We start from the raw sequence: 27,337 nt of genomic DNA, 5'->3' as shown, positions 1-27,337 counted from the left end.
TGCATCACTTTCAGGCCTGATTTTGTTTACATACTTCCCCCACAGATAACTCCCACTGAAATGAGTCCTTACTACCTTCTGTTTTAGTTTTCCAAGCTGGAAAATGGAGGTAGGCAAGTATCATTCTCTGTGTAGAATGCTTTGAAAAGCCTGAATGAGAAGTGTAGTAATTTCAAATTATTATTAATAATAAAGATATAGCACTTCAAAATGTGCTGGTGGGTAGAGGAAACTAATTTTATAAGAAGCACCAAGATAACTCAACCACAGTCTTCCAGATAGTTTAGGGTGGGGCGAGAAAGGGGAATACATGTAGTGTGGTGAAATTGACTCTGAAAGTTCTAAACATTTTATTATGATGATGATTAAAAAAAGTGAACAGCACAGAGTTTAAGCATAGAAGTTTCTGGTTATCAGGGAATAACATACAGATTATCAACAGGTGCGAAGTTTGGTTTAAGATCGAGTGGCATAAAGTTCTTTCTACAAGAGCAGTTTATCATGAGGGTAGCATGATGCGTTTCTCTTATGCACTAGAAAGAAAGGTAACTGGATGCCAAAACTGGAGAAGTGGGCGAAAAGTAAGCTCAGGGACATTTGTGGCAGACAAACATGAACAGGGAAACACAAGGAGTAGTTTTGGCATATAGGGCCTGATCCTGCACCACTGAAGTCTACGGGAGCAGGCCCTTAAGTTAATTTTGGAACAAAAAACGGATTCTCTGAAAAGAAAAGTAGTAAGAAGATGGGTCTGAAAAAAGTGTCTAGAATAGGTCATGTTACTAATCACGGGCCTGACCTGATGAACTCGCTCAACTTGCAGTGAAATCATCAGAAGTTAAGCCTGCTTAATACCTGCTAAATCAGGCCCTAAAATACTAGGGAGGAGTGACTTAGGCTTTGTCTACACTACCCTTTTAGTGACACAGCAATGCCACTAAAAGGCGCGCAGTGTAGCTGCTGTTTGGCAGCAGGAGAGAGCTCTCCCACTGACAAAAACTTCCACCCCCAACAAGCAGCAGCTTTGTCGGCAGAAGAGTTCTCTCATTGACAAAGCGCTGTTCACACCGGTACCTTTCATCGGTAAAACTTTTGTTGTTTGGGGTGCGTGTGTTTTTTTAACACCCCGAACAACAAAAGTTTTACCAACAAAGTTCCAGTGTAGATAAAGCCTTAGTCAAAGTCATTACCTGGATCATTATCTGTGGGATACTGAGTGGCTCCTAAGAAGTGTGCTCAGCACTTCCAACTCCTGTTGACTTCTGTGGGAATTGTGTTCTTACCAGCTCATGGAGTCCCAGAAATCCAGAGAATTTAGTAAGCACCTACATTTTTATTTTTGTTTTTATTTTTTAGTGATAGTAGACGAGTTGTAGAAAGCAGCTATAGGTAAGTGTTGACAGAGTAGTGATATTTACTGGTTTGTTTCACTGTGGGCTTGATCCTGCATCCATTGAACATATGGGGCAGCTCCCATTGACTTTAATGATGCAGGATCAGCCCCTTACGTAATTCATGTACACAATGCTCATTCTATTGAGTACTGGTCTCCTGCTTCTCTGTACAATTTTATTATATTACTGTAGCACTCACAATGTGCTAGACACTGTCCATACAAAGATCCAGTCCCCAGCCTGTAAAGGTTAATATTTAAGGCTGCGAGGCTGCAAACTGAGCTGTGGACCCCTGCACCCACACAGAGCTTTACTGATTTTAATAGAGCTCTGCATAGGGCTAGGATCTGATTGTACAGATTAGAGACCTATTACTAAAAAAAATGCTTAAAGTATTTTTCTCCTGCACCTGTCTGTTGTTCTAAGTCCCAAGCCTACAAAAATTTGCCATGAGTAATCCTATAACATTTAGTAGCAAAATTAAGCATCTGCATCAATGTTTGCAGGATTAGGGTCTTAATTAGGATCAGCTGTCTCCCAAATTGCCCTTTGTCTTGGCCAATTATTAGTTGACTAGTTTTCCTGTAAGGATAATGGAAGATGCAGGCCTTTAGGACAGATTTAAAGGAAGGAGGTAGTGACCTGTGAAATGAATATGCTTGACACAAACAGACCAAATGATAGGTTTTAGATATCAGGAACCTGTGTGTTACTCAAGAGAATTCTAACTTTAATATGGAATGCCTTATAGTGTTGAAGTGAAGGCAGACTTTCCTTAAATCTGTATCTTTGGAAAATAATTTTTGTGCATTTTTAATGTACAATTAAGTAAAGTAAATACAAGTTTTGGACAATGCAATATATAGGGAAAATCAGTGTTAATTTATATGAAAATTGGGAAACTGATCTGTGAACAAAGATGCAGGTTATTTTGTCACCATGAGGTTTTAGAGTAGCAGCCATGTTAGTCTGTATCCTCAAAAAGAACAAGAGTACTTGTGGCATCTTAGAGACTAAAAAATTTATTTGAGCATAATGATGGTGTCATTTAAATAACAAATAGGATCATCATAGGACCTAATCACATTAGCCACACCATCAAGGGCTCATTCACCTGCACATCTACCAATGTGATATGTGCCAGCAATGCCCCTCTGTCACGTACATTGGCCAAACTGGACAGTCTCTACGCAAAAGAATAAATGGACACAAATCTGACATCAGGAATCATAACATTAAAAAACCAGTAGAACAACACTTCAACCTCTCTGGTCACTCAGGGTATGGCTACATTTGGAATTTCAAAGCGCTGCCCCGGCAGCGCTTTGAAGTGTGAGTGTAGTCAGAGCGGCAGCGCTGGGAGAGAGCTCTCCCAGAGCTGCATGTAAACCACATCCCTTACGGGTGTAGCGTGCAGGGCTGGGAGCCGCGCTCCCAGTGCTGCTGCCCTGATTACACTGACGCTTTACAGCGCTGTATCTTGCAGCGCTCAGGGGGGTATTTTTTCACACCCAGTTGCAGCGCTGTAAAGTGTGAGTGTAGCCAAGGCCTCAGTAACAGACTTAAAGGTGGCAATTTTGCAATAGAAAAGCTTCAAAAACAGACTCCAATGAGAAACTGCTGAGCTTGAATTAATATGCAAACTAGATACCATTAACTTGGGTTTGAATAGAGACTGGGAATGGCTGGGTCATTACACATACTGAATTTATTTCTCCACGTTAAGTATCCTCACACCTTCTTGTCAACTGTCTAAAATGGGCCATCTTGATTACTACTACAAACATTTTTTTTCTCCTGCTGGCAATAGCTCATCTTAATTAATTAGCCTTTTACAGTTGGTATGGCTACTTCCACTTTTTCATGTTCTCTGTATGTATATCTCTCTTCTTACTATATGTTCTATTCTATGGATCTGATTAAGTGGGCTGTGGCCCACAAAAGCTTATGCTCAAATAAATGTTAGTCTCAAGGTGCCACAAGTACTCCTGTTCTTTTCAAGAGGTTTTAGGGTCTCAAGTACATAGGTAGTCAGAGATGGCTCCAAGATTTCTGCTGCTCTAAGCAAACTGGCATACCCTCCATGCCTGCGGTCACTAACCATTTTGCTGCCTTGAAAACTTTGCTATTCTTTAGGCAATGACCCCTTCAGCAATGATGGGAGCAGCTGAGAGGGCAATATAGTTAATAAATCAGAATCTGATTCTGCAGACCCTTTAGCACGGGCTTAACTTTTTGCATAGAGTTAGGAACATGCATAAGTATCTGCATGATTAGGATCTTAAGCCAGTATTTTTATTTTTTTGCAGCATTGGTTTTGCTTGAACTATTAGCATAATTTTAGCATAATATGCAATCTAGCAAAAATGGGATAATTGTAAAAAAAACTTTAAAGAACCCACCTGACAGGAATGCTCTTGCTCTTTTTTTTCTTTTAATTTTAAATAAAGCTGTCTATGAAGTTTAGCCTCAGGAGAACTTCATTAAAATCAATTAATCAGTCAGCCTCTCCAGCGACTAGCTTTCTGGAGACAAAAATGTCAAAATAGGTTTAGAGAGTGAGTTTTGTATTTTTATGTTAATTTCCTTCTCCAGTTCTATCAGTTTTACACCACAGCACAATTCCGATTTCTTGCTCTCCTACTCAACTCCTACCAACACAAGAGTTCAACATGCAAAGATTAGCAGAATCATGTCTTTATGCTGCAAAGATCTATCCTACAGAGAGAGAGAACCAAATTCTGTGCCAATTAGACCTTCTGCTACTTCATACTCCAATCCTCTAAACAGTTATGCATGTGCCTAAAGTTATTAATTTGAATAGCCTCACTGATTTCAATGGGTTACTTACAGTAGTACAGTCAAGCATCTGTGTCTGTAGGATCAGGGCCTAAAGGCTTGATTCTGCAAGTAGCTGAGAACTCTCAACTCCAATGAGATTGGGTTGAGGGTGCTCACTACCTTGTAGGTGCTGACATTCAATGGGGACTGTATGAGCTTTAGTTGAATGCACTGCTTAGACCAGTGGCTCTCAACCTTTCCAGACTACTGTACCCCTTTCAGGAGTCTGATTTGTCTTGAAGTTTCACCTCACTTAAAAACTACTTGCTTATAAAATCAGACATAAAAATACAAAAGCGTCACAGCACATTATTACTGAAAAATTGCTTACTTTCTCACTTTTCCCATATAATTATAAAATAAATCAACTGGAATATAAATATTGTACTTACATTTCAGTGTTTAGTATATAGAGCACTATAAACAAGTCACTGTATGAAATTTTAGTTTGTACTGACTTCAATAGTGCTTTTTATGTAGCCCATTGTAAAACTAGGCAAATATCTAGATGAGTTGAGGTACCTCCTGGAAGACCACTGCGTACACCAGGGGTATCAAGTATCAGAGGAGTAGCTGTGTTAGTCTGGATCTGTAAAAGCAGCAAAGAGTCCTGTGGCACCTTATAGACTAACAGACGTTTTGGAGCATGGGCTTTTGTGGGTGAATACCCACTTCGTCAGATGCTGTATGTGTACCCCTGGTCGAAAACTACTGTTTTATACCACTTGGTGAACTCCTGTACTGTGGGTCCCTCTCTGTGAACCAGACAATGCTACTGTTAGTAAAAATAAGGTGTCTGCCTATTCCACACGTAGTTCCACTGATTTAAATGGGGCTAATTATGGTGTAAAATACCATTCCAGGGGTTGTCAAATTGGGGGTCATGACCCCTCAGGGAGTCTCAAGGTTATTACATTGGGGGTCATGAGCTGTTGGCCTCCACCCCAAGCCCCACTTTGCCTCCAGCATTTATAAGAGCGTTAAATATATAAAACAGTGTTTTTAATGTATAGGGGGGGTCCCACTCACAAATTGGTTTTATAGGGTAAACAAAAATGAGCTCTTTTTTCATTCCCCACCCTCAATGTGTTACTGGGAAAAGTTAAATAAAGTTACAAACAAATGTAACATATTTCCCCCCTCCCCCCCAAAAAATAAAACTTCACACTGGCAGTGACACTTCTCTGTTGTGTAACCCAGCCTTTGAGCTCTGAAGTATCTATGTGAACCGCTGTTAAGTCTCCCCCTGAGAAGGTGATGAGTGTGGCCTGGGTCCCTTGATCCTGCTGGAGGAGGCGGTGGCTGCTGGGGTAGCACAGCTGTTACAGTGCAGCACTGGTCCCTCCCAGCTGCGGCTGCCTCATCTCCCCCCACCCAGCCCGTCCCTCCCCTCCGCCGCTCCCGACGCTGCTGCTGCCGCCGCGGCCACCTCCTCCTCCCCGCCCCCACCCTCTCTCGCTCTCTCTCTCTCCATCTCTCTCTGTCCCGTTCCCCCTTTCCCCCGCCTCTCTCCGCCCTGCCGCCGGCGGCCCTGGCAGAGCAGGCACTGCAGGGGGATCTCAATGTAACACCATGACAGGCATCGCCGCCGCCTCCTTCTTCTCCAATACCTGCAGGTTCGGGGGCTGCGGGCTCCACTTCCCAAGCCTGGCTGAGCTCATCGAGCACATTGAGGACAACCACATCGGTGAGTGGCCGGGAGGGGGACGGTGCATTTGCAAGGGGCGTGGGGCTGCATGCCGGGCACGGGCAGGGCGGGGGGGAGAAGGTGCCGGGGTGGCTGCATACTGGGCATGGGCGTGTTCGGGGCGCGGGGCGGCGTGAGGTGCAAGAGGCGGCATGGCAAGGCGTGGGGCGGGCGGGAGGCAGGGTGCTGGGGGAGGCTGCGCGGGGGGCACGAGGGGCTGGGGCGGCTGCACAAGGGGGCATGGTGGGGGTGGGAAGCTGGGCACCGCTGCAGCGGGGAGTTAGTTTGCCTTGGCAGGAGGCAGTGCGGAGAGAGCCGGAGGAGGCGCGGGGAGGGGGAGAGGAGGACGGGCACGGCACGCCGCCTGCTGCTTCCGCCCCGGCTCTGGCTGTCAGGGCTCTGGGGAGGGAGGGAGGCAGCGAGCCGCGGCGGCAGCCATTCCGCTTCCTTCTCGCCGCCGCTGCTGCGTCCTGTCAGCGCTGTTGCTAGGTGTGGTGGGGAGGATCGGGCGCTGCCCGCCCGCTGCAGCCTGGCTGCCCTGAAGGCGCCTCTCCGGGGAGGAAGGGTGTCGGGGAGGCCGGCGGCTGGGTGGGCGTGGAGCAGGGCCCCGCCGGCGGGGGTGGAGGTTAAGCGGCGGCTGCTTCTGCAGGGGCGAGGTCTGCGTGCGGCTGGTGCCGCGCCTGGGGTCAGGAGACGCCGTGCGGCTCCGGCAGCGGGGAGGGAGGAACCCCTCGGTGCAGCGCCGGCGGGCGGGGATTCCGCGGCGCTCTGCTGCTGCCATTTGCTGGTGAGCTGCGGCCAGGCCTCCGAGCAGGGTCCCGCCGGCGGGGCACGGGCTGGGCGCTGCGCCTGTCTGATCATCACCTGTAGGATAGCTCGCTCGCTCCCCCTCCCCACGCCGTGTTGATCAGACAAGCGCTTTCAACAAGTCCCCTGCCTGGGATGCCGCGGTCCCGAATAATTCTTCGGGAAGATCCACCCTGTGCTCGCTCCGAGGGGAGTGGGGGCAGGGATTATACCCAGTGTATAATGCAGCAGGAGGTGGGGTGATGATTCGTCAGTCTGTTGCCGCCAGGAGGGTGCCCCTGGGTTTGTATCCCCACAGCAGTTTGCAGTTACGTGCAGGTATGAATGTGTGAGGAGTGACCCTGGCTTCTCTATGCAAATCCAAAAGTTAACATTATGTCAAAGTTTTTTGTTTTTTTAATCTTTCAGTTAATATGTGAGCAAAAGATAAAACACGAGGCCTACCTTCTGTACATGGATTTTTTTCTTAGAATAAGCTTTGTTTTAAAAAAAATAGTTTAGCAAATCTGCTTTTTTTTAATAGCTGTCTAGAAGGTAATACAATTGATGCATTACAAGAAAAAAAAAAAGGTGGGTGAGGTACTATGTTTTATTGGACCAACTTCTGTTGGTGAGACATACAAGCTTTCATGCTTCTGCAGAACTGGAAAGTTTGTCTCTCTCACCAGCAGTTGTTGGTCAAATAAAAGATAATACCTCATCCATCTTGTCTTGCTAATATCTTGGAGCTGACACAGCTACAAATACACTGCGTTATCAGACCTTATTTTTGTTGTCGCATTTAACAGTTTTTACAGTGACTTTTAGGCAACCCCTTCTGTGTAACTGCTTTACTGTGTTTTATTAACAACGTAAATTAGGCTGTCAGAAATATAACTTTCTTCAAAGTAGAAACTTGACAAGTTAGTAATTCCTGATTTGTTTTAATCTGAAAGAGGATTGTAGTATAAAGAAGGTGTAAATAATTAGATTTGCTGTGATTCAGTGAAAATATAAGTAAGCAGCATGCTGCTATACAATGATGAAATACACATGCTGTTTGTTTCATTTTATGACTTCTTTAATAAGCAGACCCAAACATTTGAAAAAAAATTGAAATTTTGATGAAGTAATAAACTTTGAAATTTGACACTCAATTTAAAATTAAGTCTAACTTCATTAATGCAGTGTTATAGGTGAGATTTAAATTGCAAAACAGAAAATTCCAATGTATGGTTTCCATAACCATACACATTTACATGTATGTGATAAAATCATGTACAGGAGCCATTCTCTAACTTTCAGATTTAGCACACCATATCTCAAACTGAAAAATGCATAGTATACTCTTGTTATAATCTTAATCCGTGTTGTTATAATGGATTCTCATTTTGATACTATTCTATAAACCTGTGATTCTCAACCTTTCCCCATACTGTGAGCCATGTTACAACAGGAAAACGTTTTGGGACGTCACTCCCAACTAGACATAAATAAAGGGAAAGATGGTCATGATAATCCCTTCCCGTTTGAATCTGTTTGCACCCCCACATTGGGAAGTCATGCTATAAACCAAGCCATGTACTGCCTGATTGCGGCCTATGGACCGTAATTGGAGAACCACTGATATACAGTTGTACAGAATATTTCATATGCATGAGGGGGAAGGGCAGGCTGAGTTACATTAGGAAACTATACACTTAATTTCCTAATATTTGTGCATTTAAAATTAATGTTACATTAATATATATTTGTGTGTAATGCTTTTATTTTCTCTAAAAGAAAGTTCTAATGGATCACAGATTAAATACCCACATATACATTCATATGAGAATGAGATATGACACTGCTTTGAGTACATTTATTTGAAGGTTTTTCCATATGGGATTGCACCTTCAAATAAGAATTACACAAATTTGTAGAAAATAGTTTGTAGTGCTTGTGATTTTCAAACATCTCTAACATTTATTCTGTATCAGTTTTCTACAAATATGTCAAAAGATTTTTTTCCTAATGGAAGCCGGTAGTCACTGCATGGGTTTAGAAGTCTGTCCATCCTGAGTTTGGTGCAGAACTGGATCTGAAGTGGATTTCCAGTTTGATGTTTTAAAAATACATCCTATTGGAATTGTCAGTAAAATCAGCTGGAAAAATTCTTACCTGGTAAAGAATCCTGAGTTAAATTCAACCTCAGTGTAAGTCACTGCAGCTTCATTGAAGTCAGGGCTTAGTTTGACTTTGTTATACCCTCAAGATATATGGATGGAACTCCTAGTAAAGTCATTGAGAGTTACATGTATTAAATTGAACACAGGTCTCAGTTCTTTCATACTAACACCCTACAAGTTCTTCCACATGAGCAAGACCCCGTTACTCTCATGGAGCAGCTTGAAAAAATCATGACATAAAGCTTCCTGAACTTTCCAAAACTCTTCAATTTTGGCTTGAGAAATTTCAGCTGGAAGGGAATATTTTGAAAAATTATAAGCATCTGAAAATGCCAGCTTATGAAATTGTCTTCACAATGTGTGTGTTGTGAGCATAATACTATAATATTCTCTGAGAATGCTTTTGTCATATACATATACAGTCAGGAAGGGATTAATTTTGGACATATAGAGTACATGGTAATATTTCTTTTAGGAATAAATGATGATTTTGAAGACATCTTTTGTATTTTATAAGAGTAAAAATAATAGGATTAGATCTGATTGTGTTGTTAATTTTAAAAAATAAAATAAAATGTCCTGGGTTATAGATATGCAAACAATTAAGGTTTATTGTTAATTTAGACTTGGTCCTGCAGTCTGCTTTGTGTGAATGGATCCTCACAACATGGAATCCCATTGGTCTGCCCATATGCATCAGATTGCAACACTGGGGTCTTAAACCTAATACACAATTCCAATAGTGTGTATTTTCATAGAGTTACAATGAATCTTGTGTATTAGCAAAATAATTGATTTGAATTTAATTATTTTGCACCGCATATGGAAGGGTGGAAGCTACCAAGTATTTTAATTCCTTAGTACTAATTAAGGGTCAATTTTTGCCACCCTTATTCATAAAGTAAGGTACAACTTACTGTGATTAAGGATAGCAAAACCTGGCCTTTATATTTTGGCACCAAAATTCCCTGTTAACATTTCTCACCTTCAAGTGCCAGTGGATGACGTTTTTGAGAAATTCTGTAGTTGCTTTACTTACTTAGAAATGCAAAATTCATGAATGCAAGTGTGACAGAACTTGATGTCTATAAATAGATTATTTTTTTTTGGAGCCTTAATGTTAATTTTATGTATTAATTAGTACCTACAGCAAGCAGCTGCCATAAAAGATAGATGAAATTACTGGTGCAGATGAGCTGGGAGCATTGGCATCTCTTTCTGTGCTTGGCAGGTAAAGAATATTTAAACTCATATTTAGTGCCATAGACCTATCCTAACACATACCAACACTACAGTCTGGTTTTTGTTACTGCATGGTGCAGCCTTCTGGGTTGGTTAGGCTTACTCAGGAATAATTATCTCAGGCCTATCAAAGGGACCCCATGTACTCCCTGTTGTAATGTGATCAAATTCTGCAGGAACAACCCCTCCATTCCATAACAATGTTAACTTATTCTGCTGCCATAACAGATAACCCTCATTCCCATCTCTGCCTCCACACACACGTAGCTACAGTTCCTAGATGAAAATATTAATGTAAAATTCATCAGTGATTATTTTTTGTGGTAATTATTTTCTAGGATTTTCTTTATACCCTTGAGATGGCCTGACTCTACCCAGTTGGCTTTGGCTTCCATGATGTCCAGACTCAGAGCATCCTTCCCCATGTGTGTTCCAGGAAGCACAGAGGATGGAAGGTGCGGGGAAGGGAGGGTTGTAGCCTGCTTTGTGGGATCATCTCCCTGCCTTCTGGGGTTTGGCTGCTATGCAGGCAGCCTAGCTCCCCAATCTACATATTTGGCTTTCCTACTCCCTGGCTAGAAGCTGAACGTCAGCTGTGGCTCCCTGATCCATGGAATGGCAAAGAGGGCATGGACTCTGATCCAATTAATTCTCCTTTTTGGAGCATGTCAGGAGTCAAGGGCAGCTACAGGTGGGTCCCAGAAAGACAGACAATAAAATGTTCGGTGCTTGGCTTCAGCAGAATGGCAGATTCCACAGGAGACATGACTGACGTTGTGGTCCTATTGGATTGTATTAGCTTTGTGGAAGGTAGGAATATATGGTAAGGGAACAGATACAGTTCTATATACAGCCTTTCATTTTGCAGGGCAGTCCTGAAATTCATTACGATTTTCTGATTCAGATTTAAATTTCATTTTCTGTTTTTCTCACAGTAGTTGCTGAAGCTCATTGGGTAGGTCACATTACTGGCATTCTGTGATTTGTTTCTTCATCCTTCTACTTCTTACTAGCATTTTTCAGTAGTTGAGCTCCAGCCAGAAGAGCAGGGCACACTAGCTCCCTAAAGGTTTAACCGTGCAAGTATCATGCTCTTTTGGTCTTGGGGTGCTCAAACAGAGATTGTTAGAATTCTTACTCAGATTATTTATTGCATCAGTTTTCTTACCTTCATAGCTTCCATTGGCCCGAGGTTTAATATTTTTCCAGTGTGCAGATCAGATTGGTGCTGATATCACACTATGTGCTAAATTGATTACCTCTGTGCATGTATGGTTCATCTGGACTGTTTTGCCTCCCTTGATACCCAGCAGTTGTGAGGGTACCAGATGTGGATCAAATGGAATCAGGGTGGATCAGAGTTACATAACAGTTTAATGAATATAAATGGTCTGAAGAGACAAGGAAAAGTGGAGGTGGAGGGGGGATGGGAGAGAGTAGTGAAGAATCAAGGCTGAGTACGTTCTTATCACTTATGAGGATTGTATGATATAGTACTTAACTGAGATTCTGAAGCATCGAAAGGGAATCTTTCAGCCTTTACTTGTACTAAGGCCACACAAAATAGACAGCTTATAATAACTGAATAATTCAGTATAACTTGCTTTAGAAAATACAATATTGTGTTGCTGCGTGTCCTCCTGGATAGTACAGTATTCATACAGTAACTTTCACTGTCAAGACTTAAAGCTGGAACTTTTTTTTTAATGGAATTTTTTACTGTATTCCCAAACATTAGGATTGATGATTGAACAGGGGAAGCTGTTATACTAAGTAGTGGAATTATCAGGAAAAAAAAGAAGCTTGTAAAGGAGAAATTGAGTGACAGAAGGCAGAAAAATTTGGGCACAATATTGTCAAAGTGATAGAAGAAAGCACAAATCAATCTGGATATTTTAATACACCTCTACCCTGGTGTAATGCCACCTGATATAACACAAATTCAGATATAACGTGGTAAAGCAGCGCTCTGGGGAAGGGCAGGGCTCAAATCAAGTTCAATATAACTCAGTTTCATCTATAATGTGGTAAGATTTTTTGGCTCCCGAGGACAGCTTTATATCGAGGTAGAGGTGTTTGTAGCTCACCAGAGGAAAAGAAAGTATGTTAGTTCTGAAGTTCAACTATGCTAATAATTTTTGGATCCTAATGCCTCCAGTAATGTCAAGCCTTCATGGAACATTAAGGCAAAGGGGTCTATAATCAAGGACCAGAGAGCTGATGTGGGAAAAAAAAAAAGAAAAAGGTAGGTGTGTGAGAAAAGAGAATTCCCATGACCTGTGGCATAAAGCTTGCTCAAAACTAGTACTTACAATGGTTAACTTGGGCTGTATGCTCACTTTGGTAATAACGGGTGCTAGAAACGATAAATGTAGAGAAAGAGAATAACTTAAGATACTGCATGAGAGAAGCTGTGGAGTACTAAGTCAAATGCAGATCTGAAGTGGGGTCCACAATGTATGAAAGACGCAACAACCTTTTCTGAGCCCCTGCAGTCTGGCACAAAGGCCACCTACCCTTGCCATTTGCTAATGGCCCCAGCATGCTTAGCTTTCCACAGACACATATTGGTAATGCTGAATTTTGCTGATAGTAAAGTATTGCTGCTCAGAACAGCATTAACTTAATACTGAATATGTGTAATGGTGTTGTCATGACCCGTTTCTCATTTTTGGAGATTCCTCACACTTATTGTACATCAGCTGTGTGAAATCATTTTTGTATTGAAAGTTGATGTGGCAGCATTGTATATAGGATGTTTTGTGTAGAGTATAGAAATTAAAAGCAGATTTTGTAGTTAGTTGCTACTCTTTCTTCTATGTAGCTTGCATGAACATATGGGCCTTTGTGTGCAATAAATAACAATCAAACATACACACCTGTTGTAAAAATAGTAATAATTGTAGTTAGTCTCTTGATACAAAAGAACTAGAGAAACAACATCTAATACTTTTAATCATCAAAGTAATTCTTAATAATTAGGCTGGACAAAGCCCAAAGATACATTTGTATTAAGTTTGAACCATGTCCAGTATTTCCACAGCTGTAATCTTTGTCATTCTTATGTCAATAATCAAAACCTTTGCATCTGGTGGTGTGGGAGATACAATTATCTCTAAAGGACCCAATCTTTAGCCTTTGAAGAGCGTGGCGAGGGGAGGCCCAGGTACTTCAGCAAAGCTTTGTCTATGTTTTAAATAATGATACTGTCTTGTGATTCTGATCAGCAGGGGTGTAGCTGGTTTACAACAGAGCTTCTGCAGATTTAAGGGATTTGCTCTTCAATCATAGTTGCTTTGTCAGAAAGTCTCTTGTTATCTAAGAGAGATCTTAAAAGAAAAACAACAACCCAACCTACTGAAAATTATATCAAAGTACTGTCAGACAATTAGTATGTTTAAAATAAACTAATTACCTATTTTCCTCAACTTGCACCATCACTCATTAAGTGAAAGCTACTCTTTTTTGTTCTTTTATTGGGCATATACCTTATATCATAGTGGCTTATATTTCAGGAAAGCGTTAAAAATTGTGTTGTGTCCTGAAAATGTATTTTTAAAATCTCATTTACATGCACTCAATAGTCATAATCATCCAGGCCTACTGAGCCTTCTCTCTTGTGTGTGCGCATGCATGCTATGAAACTGTTTGAGACCCGCTGAATCTTTTTATACAGTATATCTTGACTAGTTTTCATAGCCATTTTAAATAAGTCAAACTGATCTCCCATCTTCTGCCACACAAGGTAGAGTTCTGGAAGATGGGACCTGCCATTTCTAGTTCAGTCCTTCTACGGTCTGAGAAAGGACTCTTTAACTGGACCAGTTCTAAATTTTTAGCAGTGCAAAACTTGTCCCCAGCTCCATCAACAACAGTTATATCAACCAGAGGATGTAAGTTCTCTCTCATCCTGCCACCAAAACAATTAACGTCTTTCAGGATCATGGTTTAGGTTTCAGACAAAATATGCACATGAGCTATCTTTCTAGTTTGAATTAGTAGAATGAAACAAAACGAGAGTGTAAGTTATTTGGGGACAAAGGAACATTTTTTCAATATGGGTCAAATTTTCAAAAGCACCTATGTGATTTAAAAGCCTAACTCACATTGAAAGTCAATTCTGTGAATGACAGAGTGAAATGCAATGGGACGTAGGCTCCTGAGTCACTTATACTTGAAATTTTTTCCTTCTGTGTGTGAAGAATGTCTAGCCCAAAGGGGCCCCCATCATGACTGGCGCATCTCTCTCAAACTGCAACACAACTAATAAGTAATAGTAAATGGGACTTATTCTCCTAATGTTTACAGTAGCATAACTCCATATACTTCAGTTGTGTTACTCCTGATTTATGCTGGCCTAACTATAGTCAGTGGAGCTATGAATTTTGGGTTGGTGTGAGAGGAGAATTAGACCCTCAAAATTTCTTCTGATTTGGTCAGTAAAATAAGTGAAGGCAGATAAGAGGAACAAAGCAGATCCTGATGTATGTTTTCAGCCTTCATTGCATCGTGCTTATGATGGTATCTAGAGAATGGGAACATTCTTTATGTAGTGAGGAGGTAATTATCTGTTATCATTCACTGAATTATCCTTCAGTCACTAAAGTGCTATTGGCTTATAACTGCAGATACCTTTCTCAAAGTTAACATACGTAGAATGAAACCCTCTTAAGATCTGTTTTAACCCCTGATTTTTTTCCAACATATTGCATATTTATATTGGCAGTGATGGAAAAAGCCAATGGGAAAGACATTTTGATTATATGCAGTTCACCATCCAATAAAAATGGCACAAACAAATCCACTAATATTCATATTTTAGTTAGTTATTTTTCATTATCAAATACAGATAAAGACATTTACAAGATTTCATTGCATGCTCTCAAGGGTTATTATTTTAAAAATGCTATCACATCCAAACAAATTATGGCTTTCCAGATCCATCTCTGCTTCTCTTGAGTTTTATTCTTAAGGGTTTGACCTTACATTATCATAGGATTTCAGGGTTGGAAGGGACCTCAGAAGGTCATCTAGTCCAACCCCCTGCTCAGAGCAGGACCAATTTCCAGCTAAATCATCCCAGCCAGGGCTTTGTCAAGCCTAATCTTAAAAAACTCTAAGGAAGGAGATTCTACCACCTCCCTAGGAAACCCATTCCAGTTCTTCACCACCCTCATAGTGAAAAAGTTTTTCCTAATATCCCCCACTGCAACTTAAGACCATTACTCCTTGTTCTGTCATCAAGTAGCATTGAGAACAGTATAGATCCAGCCTCTTTGGACCCCCCTTTCAGGTAGTTGAAAGCAGCTATCAAATTCCCCCTCATTCTTCTCTTCTGCAAACTAAACAATCCCAATTCCCTCAGCCTCTCCTCATAAGTCATGTGCTCCAGCCCCCTAATCATTTTTGTTGCCCTCCGTGGGACTCTCTCCAATATTTCCACATCCTCCTTGTAGTGTGAAGTCCAAAACTGGACACAGTACTCCAGAGGCCTCACCAGTGTTGAATAGAGGTGAATGATCACATCCCTCGATCTGCTGGCAATGCCCCTACTTATCCTAAAATATAATTATTTTTACTGTCTGAAATTCATTCTACTTCCATTCATGTGGAGGCTAAAGAGGCTGTTTTATTTAAAGATGCAATGACCTGATTTTTGTTGCTGTAACAAGTGTTCTCATATTGTGGATACTATTGATGAGAGACTCTGTAAGGCACAAAATGTTTCTAATGTCTTAATATTTGATCTATGTATTTTAGGGGCAAAAGCAGATGAAAATAAACATTTGTAATGTCACAATGTCTGATCTTTTTTTTCTTTTGAGGATTTATGGATTTAAGGCCTGACCAACCCCTTTTAGAGTCAATAGGAATCTTTCAATTGATTCCAGTGGGATTTGAAATAGGTCCCTACTGAAGTAGGAAGGAATACTGTACTACAATCTGTATTGACTGTGCATCATTTACAATACTGCATCTAAAGAAGTCTGGAGTTTAGACATGGGAATGTTTGATGTCATCAATTTAACTCAAAGACTTCATGCTACGTTGCACTAGCATAGAACATATTTAATAGATAATCCTCAGAATTTCTGCAATATTTTGTTTCTCTTCCCTGGAAAAAACATAGAAAGGATCATGCCTACTAAACATAGCATGTGAGGCTACTGTTACAGGTAGGCTGTAACTCTTATGAGAAATAATATCAAGATGATCAGGTGGCTGCCAGTATGATTTCTTTTTCATCTTTCACTTAGTCTTTTCTTCATATTTCATGGAATGTAAAAAGGGGATCACTAGAGTATGTGCATTAAAAACAGGTCTGTTTTCTGAAAATGAGAAGCTGATATGGATCTAGTGGTAAAAGTCTTATCAGAGGTACCTAAGGACGTTATCTACTGATGGTCTAAGTTTCCTTAGTACATTTAATTCACCTTTACCTCAACTCTGTAATCAGTCTTATTTGTCATCCCTCTATACATGTATATATTAAAAAGCCAAGCAAGGGCTCAGAACCATTTTGTAGTACATTTTTTATACAAAACAAGTATGTGCATCGGATAGCTACCACTTTATTTTACGGCTCTCCTGAAAAGGTTTGTGTTTGCCTGTTAAGATACTCTTGGTAAATATAATGCTATGTTTCTACAATCATTAGAATCTTAATTTTTTGTTTGCTTTTCTTTGTATGTATTACAAATATAGTAAATTAGATCATATGAGATCAGAATCTGAGTAAGCAGCTTTTATATGAATTCTGCAGTACTTTATTTATTTATTGTATTTACTAATAGATCAGATGGAAACTAAAGGGTACACCCAGTAAACCAACCATATAAAATGCATCCTTGATCCTAAAAGGAGGTCTCTGAGCAGTTGAATGATGCATATTAGAATAATTAAAACTAAACAGCTATGTACAAAGTATGATTATCTTGATTCTTCTGAAAAAGCTTGTTTTCTCTAAAAGCTAAAATAATTCATTGTACAGTAGAATGGAAAAATAATAGTTTTGATCATTACACATGGTTTAATTAGTTCTTTGATATTAACTCTTTTAATAGTATGTACCCAGCATTCCCAGAATATCTCTATTATCATGATCCCTTTATTTGCTGCACAATGGAAGTAGAAATCTTGACCTAAGGCCATGCAGATGGTGCCCTAATGCTTGGTAGCTGATCATTCAGAGGCACACACACACACAAGCTGAAGTGCACCACTATGAGCATATTAATATGATCCTTGACTGGAACCAATGTGATTTAGTTTTGATTTTTGATGTAGTAGTATATCATTACCTGGGCTGACCAAAATTTAGAAGTTGATTATGCCTTTTAATGTTCTCTCTGTGTCTTGGTCTGACAATTGACGAAGAGCTAGAATTGCTGTGTTCCTGAGTAGAGTCTAGAAGGAATGAGAGAGTGTTCAAAGGCTTACAGAGGACTCATCACCTTGCTTTCTGGGCATAGATAGAAACAAACATCACATTTATAATTCAGAAGAAACAACCTTGAAAACAGAGTACTGTATTGCATACATATTTGATATCAGTGTGAGCACCTGAAGATTAACCGTGCTCCATACTATGATAGATAACTTATGCAGTGGCACCACTAAACAAAAGGACTTTGTTTCCTATGATAGTTTTATTACAGCCATTTCTCTCTAGTATAAACCTTGCCTAGGCTGTAGATTTGGATGATGCACCTTACATGGGTCTACCTTTGAAAGATTATTTGAAAGCTTCACCTGGGGTAGAATTCAGATGTTCACCTAGTTGCTGGTGCTAGCTACAAAGTGTGTATTACTAAAGGCTGCATTTGCTTTCATATGCATGTCAAAGTATTGACATTAATCCTTAAAGATCTGTATGGCGTCAGTCTTGACTAGTTGAGAAATTACCTCTCCCCCTATGTGTTTACATGGAACAGAGGATGATAAGGCAGAGTTATAAAAAATAGTTGTCAAGACCCAGAAGAATGTGGGAGAAGCATGATGATCTGATGGCAAGCTGCTATGATAAAGCCGGATACTTATTTCCACTACCAGTAATGGAGGGGAGTAAAAGCAGGTGGAACTGTAGCAGGTGCCATGGAAAGGGGTAAGAGAGGGTCTGTAGCATTCTTCTTTCTGCTCTCAAACCCATGGATGTTATCCAAAAGCCTGGCCATGGGTTAGGAAGGTGGAAATAAGTGGCCAGTTGTCCAGTAGGAAAATGCTCCAATAAACTCTTTTTGCCTTCTATGCCCTTTGGAGGGGACAGTTATAGCATGTCAGAAGAGTCTATGGCTGCACAGGCTTCTAGGGGGGAGGATAGAAGTCCAGGATCTGCACAGCTTCCCTCCAGGAGGAGGGCCTAGGGCTTGAGTCTAGTGTCGTCATGAACCTTTCCTCCTTGGGGGAGGAGATTTATGTGGTTTCGTGTGTGTTCCCTTCTCTTTGTGAGCCTTTCCTTGTATCTGCCCACACTAGAGAATGCTGGCATTTCCAAGATCAGTTCATGCACATGGAATACTTTTGAAACATATGACATCCATACACAATAGTGCTTCTAACAACATTGGGACTGCTTCTGAATGTTGAAATTTCCCTAGCTCTCAGCAGATGCACTAGTTAATTCTGAACTAGTTCAGTGCTAAAGTAGGTGGGAAGCACAGGCATTGTATCAGTCTTAGCGTCTTGTCCACCTTCAGCAACCACTCTAGACAATATTGCTCCTTTTTGGGGTAACCATTCAGATATTCATTTTACCTGTATGTAATACCCTGCCCTCACTTCAGACAACTATAATGTACACCACCTCATCAACATTCACTTCCATGAGATTGTTCTGTTCTTGTGCATATTGCCAGCTATCTTAAGGTAGATAAGTAGGGCTTTCTTTGCTTTCTGGTCTATGAGTAAAGTCTCCTTTGAATTCCACATCTTTTTTTCTGGTCAAGGTGTTATCTTGTCTGACTGAATCTGGTGTCTGTCATAGAGCCAGGATAAAACTTAAGTACTTGGAAGTGCAGCTTAATGAGGTATGAGACAATAATTGGATGTCCAGATTGGGAAGGCATAACTGGCATTTCTATATTGAGTTTGAGCATGTGTTCAGCTCCAAAACGTTGATCAAGTCTGAGATTATGGTGTGCAATGCTGACACACTTTGTAAAGTGTCTGAGGGGAAGAAGTTGGAGAAGCATAATAAGGATAGGAATAAATAGTGCACAGCCTTTTGGACCTGCTACTGAAGGCTGGTTTTGTGGTGCAGAATCAAAGACTTGACAAATGTGGCATGATCTTTCCTAGGATGATTTTTATTGTGTATTTGGGCAGGGCACATGGTCTGACAGGTGTGTTAGTACTTCAGAATGCAGCCAATCTAAGGGTCAAAATAGCTACCAGTAATGGTGGAAGCCCATTCCCGTCCTCCACACAGCAGACAACCAGGGTGTAGAATTCCACCTGCCAGCAGTGTCCCTCCTCAGTGAACCGGCCTGGTTCCTCATCCACCATTGTCATTGATGTGGCAAGTGTATCTTTGTCTCCTGCAGGTTATTTCCTAAAGCCATATCCTCCTGGTCATTGTGCATTGTGCACCCATAGAATCTCTTTGTGGGTGCTTAGATACCATTTGTGATGTGTGCTTGGAGAGATCCCCACCTTTGCCATCAATTTGGCTTTTGTCTGCCTACCATGTTTCCTTATTGTGTTTGTGGAAGTGAGGGCAGACGTTGAGGAGCCAATGAGCTCCCTATTTGATAACAGAACGCCATTGTTGCAGGCACCAAAAATGTTGCCTGAATGATTGAGAGAATTCTTGCCAGTTCAAAAGCCAAATCTGTTTCTATAAGCTGCTCACCAGACTGGCCCCCAGTGTCTGCTCTTTCATACACTAGTCTATCCATTCCTACTTTCTGTATTCCATTTCTTAAGGAGCTGAAATATATGTGCAACATTTTATTTCAGTTCTACAACAATACACACTCCATGTTAACAATAACAATCTAATCTCTGTATTTATATTTCCTTATGAAATCATTAATGGTGGGGGAAAAAGTTAGTGAGCTTGCCTAAGAATAAAGTGTTCCTAAACCAGATTGCTTGTTCATTATTTCTTCTTTCTATTTTTAATTCTCTGCAATAATCAATGACACTAGTTTATGTGGTGAACTGACTTGCAAATTTCAGTTTAGAAAGCAAAGTGATTGTCTTAATATGAAAATTGTATTTGGAACAGTTAGCTTCTCTGGGGTTTTTGTGGGTGCATTCTTATATCATAATATTGACTTGTTGGATTCTTAATTGATTTTTTTGCCTCTAAGATGAATTTGAGCCTTGGATGAATTTTCATACCATTCTGAGTTATAAATCACATGTAAAAAAACCAAACAAACCAAAAAACCTAAATCAGCAATTGCTTTGTATGAGTTGTGCACATTTTAAACGTTGCATTTAAAAATAGTGAAACAAATATAGTAAAAGTGAGTATTAACTGATAGATTAATGATCTGCAGAACTGCTGGAAGACTCAGTAGCTGTATTTTCTCTGTAAATGTGAACCTGCAAGTGCATTTATTAAAAATTCCAACTGTTTTAGAAGGATAATTCCTGATTCTAAGGCATTTGTATCTGCTAGACTCCCATTGATTCATGGAAAGGGATGCTTACATTGTTAATGGATACACTTCCCCCAACCCAACCCCTTCTCAGGGAGCATCATGTTTTAGCATTATGTCTGCTTTCTGCATGGAAACACTGGGAGAAGTGGCACTTTGTACCCTCTTCTCTTTCCCTAGCCCAATGACACTCAGACTGAGACTGAGGCTTGTGAGCTGCAAGTGGCTCTTTAATGGTCTCCTGCAGCTCTTTGCGTCACATGATATTAAAACACTGTGTGATTTTAATTATTAATCGATCAGGATACTTTAGTATGTTGTTAACCAATTGTAGTTGATGATATAATAATACTTGGTCAGTCAATTTGCACTCATGGCAGGACGAAGTATTATCTAGATCATTCCTGACAGGTGTCTGTCTAACCTGCTCTTAAAAATCTCCAGCAATGGAGATTATAATATATATCAACAGATGTTATGTATAAACTAAATATTTCCCTGTCATACTATTTAAATATGAATATATAGTACTACAGTAAATAAAACAATTCACACTACTGAGGCTCTTTTGGATAATGTTGATCACTAATTTGGCTCCTGAACCACTGAGGTCTGAGTATAACTGCCATAGCAAATATACACAGGGCAGGTCATAGTTTTCACTTGAAAGGCCCAATAATGAGAGGGGCTGAGCTCTGTCAACTCCCCGTAGAATCAGTGGTAGTGAGGGAATTCAGCACCTCATGTGATTGGGCCCCTAGCTAATCTTCAGAGCATGTTTTTTGCTGCTATGTGTTTTGTAGCAGCATGTATGCACAAACAAATTTAAGGCTTTTTAGTATTTGTTTATAATCCCATTTTGTATTTGTTTATAATCCCATTTTGTATTTGTTTATAATCCCATTTTGTATCTGGTAATTATTTGCCAGGGAATTGAGTATACAAGTTTATGGAAAATGTTATTCAATTTAGATGTTACAAAAATGTAAAAGTTGTTACCTAGCCATTGTATTCCATTAGACTTGGTATATAATTTAGAAGGGTCATCTTATGTTGCAGTGTAAATATGCTTATGGAATAGAATTCATATGTCTTACACTGTGTGTGTGTAGATATTTATATTCTAAATTAAAAAGGTGGGGGTTTTATTAAAATCAGTTAATGTCACCTTCAGAAGCCTGTATAAAGATTAAGGATGGGAGGGCCCAGGTTTAATTTGGTTTAACATTGACATAGGCAGGTTTTTGCTGTACACAGAGACAAATACTTGCATCACTGAAGCATTAGGAAGACTGAATTTAATTGTTTAAAATGGCTCATCTCATCCGGAATTGGCAAAGGATGACTACATAATATACATGCATGGGATTAAAAAAACCAAAACAAAATAATCTTTTCTTCTCTTGAGGCATTGTGCTGAGGCTGTGTAAAAGCTCGTCTTTGTCCCATATCTTTCATTTTGCTATCACCTCCTTAGGATCTTAACTTTGCTTCCAAAGTTAGAATCATAGCCCTCCTTCACCTCTAAGAAGCTTTTTCCTCCCACCATATCTTTGTTTGTAAATCTGCTTATTACTCCATGGCCAGAAACCTAGAACTCAGATCTCCCTCCTCAAAAAGAAAGGCCTTATCTATCACTTGAATAAAAGGAAAATCTGTTAGAATTGTATGTCCTATGACACGCAACTGAGCTATTCTGATATCCTCCAGTAGAGGGCACTGATATGCATAGGCATATAGCAGACTGGCAATCGTCTTTCTCCATACAAAAAGTAAAAATTCTTTGTTCGTGGAGGTGGAGGTTGAAGGGAAGATTTTCTTTAAACCCTTCATTGGCGTCTTATAAATCTCTGAACCCAATTCAAAATTGCCTATTTTTGTTTTATTTTTCAAAAATCTCCACAACTCACTCCAGCCTATGTCTCTGGCCTCACTACTGCCACTTCCTATGTCTGCTGGCTTTGTTCCTACTTTCTGCTCCTCTCTCACCCCCTCTTGTCACTTTGTGGATGGGAGATGACTTGTTCTTCCCTGTGTGACTTGGAGCTCTCTTTCTTTTCCAGTCCCAACATCTCCCGCCTGAAACCACTGAGCCACTTTCTCCCATTAATTATGCGATTCCCATTACAATATATTGATAACTTATTCTGTGCAGTTCCCTTTACAATGTCCTTATAATTTATGCTATTGCTAATGAGACTAGATCCTCTTGTTAGTCCTTCAGTTCTTTATTGTAATTGCAGAAATGAAAAAATGTATTTGTTGGGTTTTTTAGTTTGCCTGGTCATTATTTCTTTAACAGTTGATCATACTTGTGTAGACAATTTTCACTTGAAGTAAACCCATTGTTATACATGTACCCCTTCCTTCAACGGGACAGCAAATACAGTTAGTTCTGCGGTGCCATCTTCTGGGGATCAAGGAGACAAAATAATAGATAGCCTAACCTCTACTACTCTGCACCCATTCTTTTTCTTCCTCCATCTCTGAAGCATGGAACCTTGGTCTTGGTTCTCTCCCTATCTTGCTCCCACTCTTCTTTTCCTATTAATTCTTACTCTTCTTTCCAGGGGAAACAATGAAGCTACGAATGGAGGGGAAGAAAAAAGATTAAGAAATCTAAAGTTGGGAAATCTAAAGAAATCTAAAGCTTTTAGCTGGGATATTTGACCCTCAGTAGCCAGCAAAAATTATCTACCACCACTTTGGAAAGCCTCTACTTTGGCTTTCCTGGGGTATCTGTAGAGCCCTCTGTGGCCATCCCAATGGTTTCTTCTGACAGTGGGGTTCAGGAATCCATCCACTACTCATGGGGATCTGCACTGAGTGCCTGATCCCTCCTCTGCACTGTTGGGTCATGGGCCTGGTCTCCCTACATGTGGGCACGCCAATCCCCCATCCAGCTTCTTCTGAAATGCCTTACTGTCCACCTCCTTGAGCTCCCACCTGTTCATGGCCAATTCGGCGCTTCCATAAAGGCTATTTTAGCCACTATGCTGCTCAAGCCCTGTTAATCTCCTTTGCTTCTGGGTTTCCCACCTCTGCATGCCTCCTCCACTTTAGGCCTCCTTGGTTCTCTTTCCAAATTTCTCCTTGCTTTTGCAGAGTTGGATTAAGAAGGGAGCGATCCAGATGTGGATGTGGTTCCTGTTGAATTCTGAGTCCCTGGTGCAGCCTGCATCTGAGGCAGACCCTTCAGTATCTCCCAGTCTGGAAACTCTGTTTCTGCACAGCCTAGCTGGTCTCGGCCTAAAGGGGCAATGTTCAAAAGATCTCCTTCCATCATGAGAATCCAGATTGATTACACACTCTGCTCACCTGCCCTAGATGTGGCAATATAGGAGTGGGAGCAGGAAACCACCAACTTTGCATGTTCATTCCTGCATTCGGAAGGCTTATTTGGGGTGGTGCATTGCCAGAAACATTGTCTTTTCCAGTTTTTCCTGAAGTATAGTGGATTTAGCATGGTTTAACTACAGCCTTAAAGTCAGCACATTTAGGGTCCATTCCTCTGCCACTTCCAGAGTCCTTGGATCCACTGAGAGTTGAGATGTGGGTTCCACCACCATGTCAAAAAACGTTTTTGTTCCTGTCTGTTCCAGAGACTTGCTATTTTCCCAGTGATCCTGCAGATAGGAGGGATCTCTGATTCTGCAGATCTTAATTAAACTTCCCTGTCAGCCCTCTGGGAGATCATCTTAACGACCCTCTTTCCTAATTGCCATCATCTTCGCTAGATGGGTTGGCAAAGTGAGCTCCCTAATTTTTTCTGTCTTACTGTCCACATACAGTTTTTCTTGAGATGCTGTAACTTTGCCTACTGTTGGAATTCATCCCCAAACTGAACACTGAATTCTATCACAAGACCATTATATTTCTCCACTCTTGATTTTCCCAAGTCAAGAAATCTATTGGATGATAAAGGTGTTTGGAATTACATAGTAGAACTATGAGAGTCCAGGAAAGCAAAGCAGTTATTTGGCTTTGTCAATAAGGATAAAATATCAGCAACATGTAGAGAAACTAGGCCCATGACCCAGTGGTACTCTTGTCAGAATACCCTTATATGCACATACATTAAGATCAACCATGTAGGCCTTGTTCCACACTGGTAGAGAATTACGGACCTAGAGAGGTTTGCACTTTGAACTGTGAGAGATCCATCTCTGAAATGCATAAGGCAGACACCTGGTTGTCCCCTTACTTTTTCATACAGCACTGTCAGTTGAATTGCTCTGCATCACAAGACTGTTGTCCTTCAGAGAGCATGGTAAAATAAGCCAGCCTCCTTGGGCATGCTTCCTTCATCTGCTAACCACCTAACTATTCTGTTGTAGGATGGGAGAAGAGGGATGTATGATAAGGCTAAATTACTCACCGGTAATTATTTTCTCTTCTCCCATCCTAAACCCCCGCCCTCCTATTTTTCCCCCTTCTGATGCCCAATATTTCTTGTTTCCCTACATAGCTCTGCAAGTTCTGTAAGAAGAGGAAAGGCATGATGGCCTGGGGCTTAGGTAGACAGCAGTGGGGTGGAAGGGTGTCTTACAATGCTTTTGACTCCTTGTTTCTTGGTAGCTGATGCTATAGTAATAGATGTTCTGATTATTCTGTATGATGTGAAACAGAGTGGCCAGTGAGTAATTTTCCCTTTCTTTTTGTCATATTAGAATATAGAATGATAGTTATCTGTTGCTTACTTTAAAATATTTTTTTATTATGAAGTATTTTTAAATGGCTTTCATGATCAAGTTATATGACATATGGTATATGACTTAGTAAACAGTTACAAAGAACAAAATCCTACCCATCCATAGTTAAATGGAGCTTCTAAAGATGTAAAGGATGGCAGGATTTGGTCTACACTACCACCTGTAGTCACAGAATAATGCATAGCATAAAGATGTGCAGTAGGATGTGTCACATGTTAAGTACTGATTGATTGGCTTTCCAATTAACTGAGTAATTGATTACTCTGACATTATGTGTCTCAAATAAGTCAGTATGCTTGTTGTGGCCAAGATTTTAAAAAGTGACTAGGGATTTTTGGGTGCCTCAATTTTTAGATGTCCCACCTGAGACGCTTCAAAGTGACATGATTTTCAGGACCCATTCTCTGAAATTCAGGCTCTTTTCAGCGACTCAGGGTGGGCACCCAAAGTCACTAGTCACTTTTTAAAGTCTTGGCTTGTATGTTTGGCCTACACAGAACTGGCCCATTGTTATATATAAAATCTTATATAGGCAGGAATAACAAACTTGTAGAGTTCTGAGTGTCACTTTTCCAACTTACCCACTTGGGCTAAGATACAATATGTGCAGCAGTTGCTTCATCCTTCTTTCCAAAAGTTATTTATGCCAGTAGCTCAGGGCATCACCCAAAGATGTACACTACATAGAATAGGATTGGAAACACTATGGACCCCCTGCTTTTGGAGGAGGCAAGGCTTGTCTGTGTGCTATATTAGGTGGTGAGTGAGTGAGAGTGAATGAGGTATTTGGGAGAAAGTAGTGTGGCTGTAATTCCCTTTTCAGGATAACTGTCTTATGCAGAGGGTATGTTGGCTGCAATATGAAAGGCATCCAATAATGATGAAATGACCACCTTCTCAGAAGGGCCCAAAATATTTAGTCACTGGCTTAGGGACATATGAATGTTTTGGCAAATGTCTTAATTTGAATAGGACAGGGAAAGGTTTACATATATATGCCTGGCATCCCTCCCTCTGCCACATAAATACAGTAATAATGAGAAAGTAAGCCAAGCTCGCATTTGTCAGGTGTAGTTGAGTGCTAGAGAAACCACAGTGATAGGTGCCATTTAAAAACCTAGATAGTTAGTGTAGTGGCTTGTGGTATCCTTCTGCTGTTTGTTCAGGGCTTGAAATCGAGGACTGATTGCAGGCACTTCCTGAGAATGGGTAAGTGCCCACATTTCCCTACCATTGCGCAGGCCTCGAGCACTCTGCCTCTTCTCTGCCTGTGGCACATCATCGTCTAGTCTCCTGTGGGCTGTAACACTTTCTCATTTTGATTGTTGGATTCTGTGTGTGGGTGGTGTAGTTGGCCTGTGATATACAGGAGGTCAGACTAGATGATCTATTCTAGTGGTCCCTTCTGGCCTTAAACTCTCTGACTGTGTCTTTTCTTCTTTGTGGGCTGACACTGAGAGTCAGTGTGCAGTTGGCTGAATTTATCAATTTTAGTGTTGAGAAAGCAGCTCCAGCAGAAGCACCCTTCTGATGAACTATTTTAACTTTGGATAAATTAATCTTCTTTTGCTGATATGTACTTTATTGCCTTGTTGCTCTGTTAATTTCATTTGACTATATTGAATAGACGGGATAGATCTAGCAATAATTGTGATTTTTTGGTAAACTTTGGTTATATGTGGTCTGCTGTAGCTAGCCAATAAATGTCAGCATTCTGGAGTCTGAGATTTGAGTTCTGTTCCTTTTCTGTAAATCTCAAGTGTCTAGGAGCAGAACATAAACATGTGGAAAGAGAATGTGTCCATCATAAGGACTAATGTGAAGGAAATGGCTTTCCAAACACTTTTTCTTCAAGTGATTGCTCATGTCTATTCCACAGTAGGTGTGCGTGCTTGCCATG

General features: G+C 40.6%; 1 protein-coding gene across 1 annotated transcript in view; it reads left to right on the top strand.

Moving 5' to 3' along the window:
- The first annotated feature begins 5,678 nt into the window (after positions 1-5,678).
- The window catches only part of JAZF1 (JAZF zinc finger 1), a 265,415-nt gene continuing 243,756 nt past the window's right edge, over positions 5,679-27,337 (top strand). Inside the window, exon 1 of the mRNA XM_030550851.1 lies at positions 5,679-5,922. Coding sequence (XP_030406711.1) covers positions 5,808-5,922 — 115 coding nt within the window. The 5' untranslated portion in view covers positions 5,679-5,807. The remainder of the gene's footprint in view (positions 5,923-27,337) is intronic.

This window comes from Gopherus evgoodei, chromosome 2 (assembly GCF_007399415.2).
Source record: "Gopherus evgoodei ecotype Sinaloan lineage chromosome 2, rGopEvg1_v1.p, whole genome shotgun sequence".
Lineage (NCBI taxonomy): Eukaryota > Metazoa > Chordata > Testudines > Testudinidae > Gopherus > Gopherus evgoodei.
This window is presented reverse-complemented; position numbering and strand designations above follow the sequence as displayed.